The sequence below is a fragment of the Drosophila arizonae genome, chromosome 3 (genome assembly GCF_054131065.1).
Source record: "Drosophila arizonae isolate 15081-1271.41 chromosome 3, UAZ_ARI_1.0, whole genome shotgun sequence".
Taxonomy (NCBI): Eukaryota; Metazoa; Arthropoda; class Insecta; order Diptera; family Drosophilidae; genus Drosophila; species Drosophila arizonae.
In genome coordinates this window covers 12380793-12391053 of record NC_142923.1, presented here as the reverse complement: position 1 = coordinate 12391053, position 10261 = coordinate 12380793, and the positions used below count along the sequence as shown (strand labels likewise).

At 44.2% G+C, this 10261-nt stretch overlaps 1 protein-coding gene across 3 annotated transcripts in view; it reads right to left on the bottom strand.

The window, feature by feature from the left end:
* Window positions 1-3265: 3265 nt before the first annotated feature.
* ham (hamlet) overlaps window positions 3266-10261 on the bottom strand; it is a 39768-nt gene continuing 32772 nt past the window's right edge. For all 3 annotated transcript variants that reach the window (XM_089463559.1, XM_089463560.1, XM_089463561.1), the window contains exons 7-8: window positions 5446-6489; window positions 3266-5380 (exon numbers count right to left, since the gene is read on the bottom strand). In XM_089463559.1, coding sequence (XP_089319685.1) covers window positions 4052-5380; window positions 5446-6489 — 2373 coding nt within the window. In that variant the 3' untranslated portion in view covers window positions 3266-4051. The remainder of the gene's footprint in view (window positions 5381-5445; window positions 6490-10261) is intronic.

The window sequence follows — 10261 nt, the reverse complement described above, 5'->3', positions numbered from 1 at the left end:
GAGTATCATCAGTTCAAATCACATCAAATTCGATTGTGTCCAAGTGGATATATTGGCTGTGGTTGCATTCTGTTTCCCTCTCTTCCTCTCTTTCTCTTTATCTGGGAGAACAGACAAATCACGACAAATCATCTCTGCTCTGAATATATTATTATTAAGTTCATTTGTGGTGAGCAAGGGGAGAGAGAGAGAGAAAGAGAGAGAGAGAGAGAGAGAGATATTAGCGTAATCTCCACTCATTTAAATTAATCATTCACTCACATACAAATGCCAACTTCCGGTTTCTTCTCTCCTTGGGAGCTGAGAGTGGCCAACTGCCTCTGGCTTCAAAGTGTTTTACTCTGTATATTCTGTTATTTTGTGACACAATGGAAAGCATGATGAATGTATGCGTGAGAGAGAGAAAGAAAGTATTGTTTGTGCACTCTCAATATTACAAATTCATCATTCAAATGCCGAACTCTTTGATTCGCTCAAATGTCCCAACGAATTCAATAAAAATTAGTACTTGAAATTTAATATAAATTAAACTTACTATGCAACAAAAAACAAATATATTTATGGCACTGAAACAAACTCATTTTTATAGACATATGGGAGCCAGCAAATGTAGTTCTTAATTTATGAGCTAATTCTAATTTTACATTAAATCTAAAATCTTATAAATAAAAAATAAATAAATATAGAAACTATAGTCTACTCTCAAATATATTTATATTTTTGTCGTCTTTTAAATTATATTTCATTTTTGCCTTATTCAAGAAAGCTCGAAATATACTCCACAGCTACTCATGCAACGTATATCTCTCTGACTTCTTGACTTAATTTCCTTAAATGTATTTCCCATTACAACAGACAGAGCTCTTCCACTTAATTATGACATTCACAAAAGCAGTCTAGTCTAGTCTATACTCACGCATGAACAGTTTCGGCTTAGTTTTGCAAAAGAGTTCAAGCCAAATGCCATTGACCAAGTCAAAAGCAATCGAATAATTGGCCAACACATAAGAGTACAAATATACAAACGTATACAAACTATTTTTCAGCCTCAAATTATGCCTTCTTCAATTAACGCCCAAAGGCCAAACAGCGACTAATATACGCTCATATCGCTAGATTCTAAGCAAGCGGGTGGGCTGCGGGGGACTGTGCGGGGAATTGGCTCATTGGAATGAAGGCAATTACCAATTATCTACTGTTTTCTACACAAATTTAACATAATTTGGCCAGTTTTGCGTTCAAATTGTGCCACAATTGTGGAAGTTGGCTGTGGTCAGGGCCAACCACGCGCCACTACAGCAGCCAAGTGAGGGGCGGCCGGTAGAGCCGGGCGGTGCCGGCCAATTGTGGCCACAGTCGAAGATTATTATTTTGGCTACCAACTGCCAAATGTATTTCGCATAATCGAAAGTGACCGAACCGCAGATATTCGTCTGATCCCATTGTGTGCGGCCCCAGCAGCGGCGGTAACGGTCTCTGGTCTCCACGCTGGTGGGGCTTTGGGGTGGTTCAGTTGCTGTGCTGGTGCGCTGGTGCGCCGCTCATGCGCACAGGTTGAAACTATAGCAAAAAAAAAAAAAAAAGAAGCAAAATCACAAAAATCAAACAAAAAACCAAAAAAATGATTGATGCCAATACAGCGCCAAGCGAATACAACTTAAAATTCAGTTAAAAAACAAAGCAGCTACCAATATAGCAAAAAACAACAAGAGCAACAACATTCAATAGATAAAGAAACAAAAGACAAAATACAAAGAAATACGTGCTGTCTTGTTGACGTTTGCCGGACTAAGAGCTACCCTGGGATCAGACATAAATTACGGTAAATGAACATTTATAGCTAGAAATTGCCTAAAATAGCTTTTATATCAAGTTTCTCCATATGCCAAGACTCTTCAACACTTAATGGAAATTGCTTGATATGCTTGAATGGAATATTCTAAATTTGGACTTGGTATAGAAAACTATTTACCAATCGGCGCTATATAAGATTTGTTGTCAAAACTTTGTTTCGAACTCACAAAACAATATTTTTGATCTACATCTAGAAAGTAAATTAAAGTCAGTTATCGATATAAATCGATTACTGCAGTTATTGATATTAATCAATTGCTAAAGTTACTCATCGCTAAGTAGCTTGTAGCAAATTACTCAACCAAGATGGTGGCAATAAATATGCAAGTTATCGATAAGTACATAAACCAAGAACATTATATTTTCGAAAACAACTTCAGATACTTATATAAATTGATTCAGAAATACAAATCATAGATATAAGGTACCGCAAGTAAAAGCCCTAATACTCATTAATAATATATTTCGATAATTTATCGCTAAACATTTATTCTCAGAAATGAAAAATCCTTTTCTTTCAGCATCAACTCAACTTCAATCCAACCATTCTCAACCATTTCGAATAGGTATAGGGTATTCAAAAATAAAACAGAAAAACAAAAACAAATGAAAAGTATTGGTAGCTCATAGTTTTAACCGCATTTCGCCGAAGGCGTAACACACTCTAAACCGGAAGGGTAATTAACTCGCTTTGCCGATCACGCCTTTGCATTCAGAGCAGATGGATGGATCGCTGGATGGATAGATAGCCAGATAGATATGAAGATAGATAGATGGCTGAATGAATGAATGCTTGGGTTTGGTTTTTAGCTCCAGCTCCAGCTCTGACTCTGACTCTGACTGGCTTTGGTTTCGTTGTTGCCTTGCTAGAGCTCTGTATATTAAAAAGCTATAAGTCTCAGAGTTATTTCTTTTTTCTTGAACTTCTCTCTTTTTCTGGTTTTGTTTTTGGCGCTGCGCGAATGATTAATAATAAGGCAACTTCATAGGCAAATGCGTTCAAATGATGTTTGGGGCGCTGCCAGGATTGATGGGTGTATAAAGTCTTCTTTTATGCGCTCATTTACAGTAGATGTGCTTTTTAATGGCTTTATTATGATTGCCAAGTGCCTGGCCCATGTGGTTTTCAATATCTATCTCTTTCTCTCTCTCTCTGTCTCTGCCTGGGTAGATATAAAGCTGAATTATGAAACTGCTTCAATTAAGTTATTTGTTACAAATAAACCAAAAATTGAGAAATCTTTTGAATAAAGTTTAACCAGCTGAAAGTAGAAAATAATTTGATGTAATCTATTCCCAGATTTATAACTATTTGAGATGAGATTCTGCATTCTTCAAATTAGAAACTGAACATGGATTTCATAACTTATCTCTAAATAATCTCTTATTCTACAAAAATCAAACAAATATCTTTTGATTTTTTGATGTGATTGTTTTATTTATTGATTTTTCAATATATCCATAACGATCTTTCAAATTCTTTCATATACATATATACTATATATATATATATATAGTAAAAGTTAAGTAAATGTTATAAAATTTGTTATGAGAATTGCAATAATTAGCACTAAACATATTTAAACTTAATCGTAATGCAGTTTACATATACATAGCCTATATATTTATATATCGGTATGATGTGCTCTATATAGCACATTCAATCAAAATATCCTTTGCTGTGCGAAATTCCGCACTTAAATATATTTACAGCACATAACTAAAACTTAAGTTTAACAATTAAATGGTATATATGATTTATATATATTTATATGTGTGTATATATATATATATATATATAGAGTTAGTTTACATTTAAGTATGTTTCTTTTATCTATTTAAAGTTTAAAAAGTTTACAATTTTGTATTTTGTTTATAAGAGCTATTGAAACATTTGTTTAAGATATAGTTTAGTGTATTAGAATTTAAACCAGATTTTCTTCTTAACTTTTTTTTTTTTTTTTTGCTTACTTCACCGTCTTTTTCCATTGATTGCATAGCTACAATTAGTTTTTTTTAATTTTTTATATAGTTTGTAAATCATTTGATGTGTTTGGTTAAATGTCTAGAAGGAAAAATGCGAACTACTTAAAGATTAGTTTTCCCTCTCGGAGGCACGCTTAAGTAAAGTTTTCTTTAAAGTAATTGAAGAGTTTTACAGTTTTGTTCAGAGTTTCCACAGTTTTTCATTAGGCTCTTAAGTGCTCACGGCGATCGTTTCGCCTAGACCTGTCTGATTGCTGCTGTTGTTGTTGTTGCTGCCGCCGTTGTTGCTGCTGTTGTTGTTATTGTTGTTGTTGTTGGTGTTGTTGTTGTTGCCATTGGCCAGCAGGTCCTTGTCACAGCTAACGGAGTGACGCGTCGACACGGACAACTGATCATCGCTGCCCGCATACTCCTCGGTGTCCCCATCCGCCCCGCCCAGACTCGTGGGCGTATAGACGCGCTTCATGAAGGAGCGAATGTCATCGAAGCAGGCCTCCTCCCGGTCGCCAGCCTCATTCGAGCTGGGCGAGTCGTTGTACTCGAAGCCGGCCGCATCCGCCTCATGCTTCTTCAGATGCCGATCGAGATTCGTTTGCTGGCCAAAGCAGCGATCGCACATGTGACACCGGAACGGACGCTCCTTGTTGTGGATGTTGCGCACGTGCCGCTGCAGATTCGAGGAGATGCTGAAGGCGCGATCGCAGTACTTGCACGTGTACGGCTGCTCGCCGGTGTGGGTGCGCAGGTGCCGGGTGAGATTGGCGGAGCGCGGAAATACCTTGCCGCAGAACTTGCAGGTGTAGCGGTCCTTGAGCTTGCCGCCATTGGCGGCGACGACGCTGGCGCCGCTGCTGCAGGCATTGGCAGCGGCGGCGGCCAGGCCGGCGGCTCGCAGAGCCTCGTGGAAATTGTGCTCGGGCGGAAACGGCAGATGACGCGAGCTGCTGCCGCTGCTGATGCCAGCAGCCGGCGATTTCAGTGGCTCAAAACCTGGCCGTCCGCCCATTTGGCCTAAAAAATGAAACGGTGGCGTATTGAAGCGCGAGCGGTAGAGCTCCTCGAGCAGCAGCTGGGGATGCAGCTGCCGCGGGCAGGCCATCACCGAGGCCGCCGCAGCCGCCGCCGAGGCAGCGCCCACGGCGGCAGCGGACGCCGCACTCTCGGACATGCTGCTCAGCTCGCCGCCCGTGCTGATGGGCGGCGAGGGCGAGGGCGTGGGTCCGGGCGAGGCGCTGACACTGGGCGTGGGACTACTGCCCTTGAAGGACTGATGTGAGGTGGACGATTCTCCCGAGCTGTGCTTCATCACCTTAACGGGCGGCTGGCCGGCCACGCCCTCCGCGATCTCCAGCGCGGGCGTGGACGTGCGACTGGACAGCGACATGGCCAGCGGCACGGGCGTGCTGGCCGTGCACAGTGAGCTGCGGCGCTTGCGACTGACGGACAGATCCAGTGGCAGCAGATCCACGCCGCTCTTGTCCTGCTCCGGCTGCACCTCCGTTTCAGTGGGCGGTGGAGTGCTCATTATGTCTATAGATTTCTGTAAGGGGAAGATTTGCATAAGTCAAGGCTGAAATGCTTGCCTGGGAACATCTGAAAACTTACCCTATCGTTGTCAATGTCATTATCATTCTCATTATCATTGTCATTCTCATTATCATTATCGTTGGCCTGCTCCTGATCATTGTGCTCTGCTGGCTGTGGGCCGCTAGCTTCCGGCTTTGACTCAGTTATTGGCTTGTTCGAGTCCTTGCTCGAGTCTAGACGTTCATAGGCATTGGACTCCTCCTGCTCCTCCTCCTCTTCGTCGCTGGGCTGCAGCTCGGTCTTGATGGGATGCTTGCGCTCCGGCGTACTGGACTCCCGTTTAAGGCGCGGCGACTCCGGCTTGAGACTCATCGCCGCCTGCAGCTGCTGCTGGAAGGCAGCGTTCGGTGAGACCAGCGGCGCCACCAGGCCGCGCCCCATCTCGCCCAGATGCGGACCAGGAAACATGTGCGGCAGCAGCGGCTGCGGCCGGCAGTTAGTAAAGAAGTTGGGCAGCGCGTACGGCGGAAAGCCCGGAAAGAACGAGTGCGTGGGATGCATCGTGAACATGTGATTCGGAGGCGTGGCCATGGCGGCTGTGTCGCTGCTGTTGCTGCTGGCTGCGGCAGCGGCGGCGGCGGCAGCGAGTCGCTGATGCGCACCAGGTGGCAATATGAGTTGCCCCGCCTGCGTCTGCTGCGGCTGCTGGTGGTGTTGGTGGTGCTGGTGGTGCTGCTGCTGCTGCTGCCGGTGCTGGTGCTGGTGCTGATGATGCTCCAGGCGACTCTGTGGTCCGCTGCGAAAACTGTCGGAGCTGTCGCAGAACTTCTTGTGCTTGGAGAGCGAGGTGACCGTGCTGAAGCTCGTCTTGCACTTCTGGCACTTGATCTGCATGCGGCAGTCGGCGTGCATGCGCTTGTGCCGGCAGAGGTTGGAGAACTGCGTGTAGGCCTTGAAGCAGACCTCGCAGGCGAACGGCTTCACCGAGGAGTGGATGTGCTGGTGCTGCTTCAGCCCGGACGATGTGGCGAATGTTTTACCGCACTCCGGACACGGATGACTGCGAGCGCCGACGTGATAGGCGCGAATATGACGCTGTAAATTCGATGGGTCACAGAATACCTGCACGGCACGGCGACGGAAAAGAAACAGAAAAAATAGGTAAGACAATGAGTTTTGAATTTGAATAGCGAATGAGTATTATGAGTGTTATGTCTGTGTGTGTGTGTGTGTCTGTGTGTTGTGGTGAGCGAATCGTTGTCGCTGCTGTCGCTGCTGCTGCTGCTACCTGTGCGCGGCGGAGTTTGCTCTGATTCGAGTGCCAAATGAAATGAAACTGAAATTAATCAATCATCTGCTGCTGTGGCCCCTAAACGGATCTATGCGAGCGCCTAAACAATGCTCCAACCGATCGACCGACCGAACGACCGACGCTCTCAGATTACGCAAAGCCAACAACAACTCCACCCACTAGCAACAGCAGCAGCAGCAGCGACGGCAGCGGCAGCGGCAGCAACACCTTCGTCAATTATTAACATCAATTGCTACAATTGTCGTAAGCCTGGCCATCCCCGTGACCCGCTCGACGCCCTTGCCCCGCCCTTCGCCAGACTGACTACAACACATTTGCCTAGGCAGATACTCACAAAAACTGTGACCGCTTCACCAAAACAGTGACTCTTTGGTAAATGAAATTAAAATGGGAAACTCGATTTTTTAAGTGAATTAATTAAAAGTTTATATATAGAGAAGTAAAATATGCCAATGAACCTTATATACAATAATATGTAGATCTTATAAAAATAAATATTAATAAAAAAAATTACAAAATTATATCAAGTACTTCTCCATAAAAATATATGTATAACAAACTTTTATATTCTAGATCATCTTTCTACTTCGACTTCCACTCGACCTAGTATTTGCCTGACTACAAAAATTCCTAGAATTATCAAAAGTCACAATTTCGAGCAAGTCCCTACAATCACTGCAACTCAATTACTGTGCAACCCTAGTCTAATCCATAGCTCTTTGATATATATTTTTCTATTTTTTTTTTTCTACTTTGTGTGTAGGGTGCGGGTAGGGGCAGCTAACGCAATGACAGATCGGGCCATTCATTTTTGTTGTTCGCTTGGGCCAGGCGCAGAGCCAGGCGCAGAGCCAGAGCCAAGTCTGGCGAAGTGTGCGAGAGCCAGGTACCAGTTTCTCAGTACCCACTTGAAACTTGATTTCGGTCAGCCTCCACCCGCGCTGCCTTTTACGAAACTGTTATGCCTAATCATGCTGTCATAATGCGCTACGAATTCATATCAAACGATGATCGAGTCAGCCTTTTTTGTCTATCGCAGAGTGAGAGAGGGAGAGAGAGAGAGAGACAGAGAGAGTGAGGGAGAGAGAGAGAGACACCGAAAGCCCGAAGACAAACGGCGACACACACAAGAATAGCTCGTGCTATAACTACATCAAATGGATTAGATTCAACTACCTCTCCAAAAAGGCGAAAAACGCCACAAAAGACAACAACAGCAACGAGCTACAACAACAACGAGCTACAAATGAAGCCTCAGCCTCATGGAGTCAGTGTAGGTGTTGTGGCATGCAAAGGCAGCAAAGCCCAAGACGAGCTCTCGCGCAGCACTCGCAAAGGTTGGTCTATGGAATGCGATTGTCTGGCAGTCAGTTGTTGTTGTAGTTGCTGTTATTGTTGTTGTTGCTTGTGTGGCGTTAGGCTCGTACGTGGGGTCAGCCAAAGGCGTCTGGAGTAGGGCACTAAAAGATGATGATGTGGAGATCTGGTGCAGGCAGAAGTGCAAACTGGTTCAAGCCTGGCCCCAGACCAGGCCAAGCCAAGGAAATCTATTTCGCGAAAAAAAAAAACTAAAATAAAATACTAATTAAGAGCAAGAGGAGTAGAGAAACTTTTTTCAGATTACCAGGCAGATCCCATGTGTATAAATTTATTTAATTTCTCCTGAGAAAGCAAGATCAGCAGATATTGAGCAGGCAATGAAAGAGACTCGTTTGATCAAGGAGTAAATGCAATGAGAAGACAGAGTTGGCCTAGCCATAGATTGCTTATAGCGGCTAGACCTTACCTACAGGTCTATATATATATGATTCCTGCCTTCTATGCTAAATATAGGATTGTCTTTGAGGTACTTTTTGTTCCGTGTAAAATGTGTAAACTTCCCTAGACCCAGGTAGACCAACTAAAAGCCCTTTGGCCAACATTTTAGCTACTCCAGTTTAGTGTCAAGTCTCAAGTACATAGTAACTATTCAAACTCTTTAGCGCAGTTGGTTCGGTGAAGTGCAGCTAAGCGCAAATGGAAAACATGTTAGATCCGTGGCAAATCCCTTTTGTAACGCTTTAAGCCGCCTGCTTGAAAAACAAACAAAGCTGACAGCTGCAAAGACCCCCGAGATGTTTTTTATTCGTTTTTTTTCTTTTTTTTTTTTTTTTTTTTTTTTTTTGGTTGCCCTGTCAATGCTGAACCTGGAGAGCAGCGAAAGTATTTGGCCTTTTATGTAGGCATTGACCAGTTACGAGTGCCCCGCAAGATCGATCATCATTTGTTTAGCCTCAGTGGCTCCCGTTTGTGTCGCAGCTGGGCTAGCCCCAAAGGTAGCCGTGAAGGGGGTAAGGGGGCGGGGTCTGCCCCACCACAATGCGTGCTACTTACATGCCACCGAAACAATTACAGAGCGCTAAGTAAACTAACTGTAATGCAACGATTGAAATACCGTTGGAAATGCAATGAGTAGAAGAAAAAACGAAAAAAGGGAAAATCCAAAAGAAAAAGCTCGATCTGTGCGCCGCAAGCTGGCAAGCTGGCAAGCTGGCAAGCTGGTAGCTGCGCTGGTAGCTGCGCTGGTAGCTGGTAAGGCTGACGACCACAAGATTGTAATCAACATGCCATTAAAACATCTTTGCCAGAGATGTCGAAGCCGTTGTCGATGACAATGACGAAGTGCTGGACCCTGTAACGAATCGCTCGGAATCGAATCGAATCGAATCGAAACGATGCATAGATGGATCGCTGGCCCGGATTGCCCTGGCCCTGCCCGGCTAACTGTTTGTATAGATAGTGATTCGACTTGAAAAAGCTCCTCTCTGGGGCCCTTTAATTTTACATTGGCATTCAAATGCAGCGCGAAGATGTACGGCAACAACAACAACAACAACAACAAAGTCGGCTCATTACCCAAGCAGCTCAAATGGTTCGCTTAAGTGTTTTGGATGAGTACACGCCCTGATTTCGTATTGCCACAGCGCGTGCGATAGCTCTGAAGGTTTTTTTTTTCGGCCAGCGACAAGAGTCAGCAAAGAGGTTTTTTCTGTTGCTCTGGGCCCGGGGCTATTGATCTGCTTGAAATCAAAAGTCTTTAGCCGTGTACCACATACCACCGCCGCCATCGCCGCCGTCAGCGCACAGCTGATATAATAATTAATGACCTGATCAACGGTGTTGGCCAAAAGGGCCTTACCTCACACCTCACAATGCCCCCAGAGTACTTGTTGGCTAAGGCAGAGCTTCGATTGTCACAGCCAGCTCTGAGCAGGCGACAGAGCTGGAAGTTTCTTATATACCACGAAAGGGGAGGTAGGCTTAGCTTAGAGCCAAAACGAAATCCCGTGATATACTCTATTCCTTATAGAATAGAGCTTAGGGTAACTTAGAGCAAATGTGATAACGTTCCGAAGGGTTTCAAGATAGGTTTTTCAAGGATTTAACTGGTTGAGAATATAAAATATAAATGTGGCTAAATGTCTTAGGCTTATTCTTCCCTTCCCCTTGATTTTATAGCTCTTTACTCGGCTGAGTTAGTGCTTGATCTCATGTATTCTACATCGATTAAGCTTGCTTCGTTTTCCCATTTTACCCTACTGG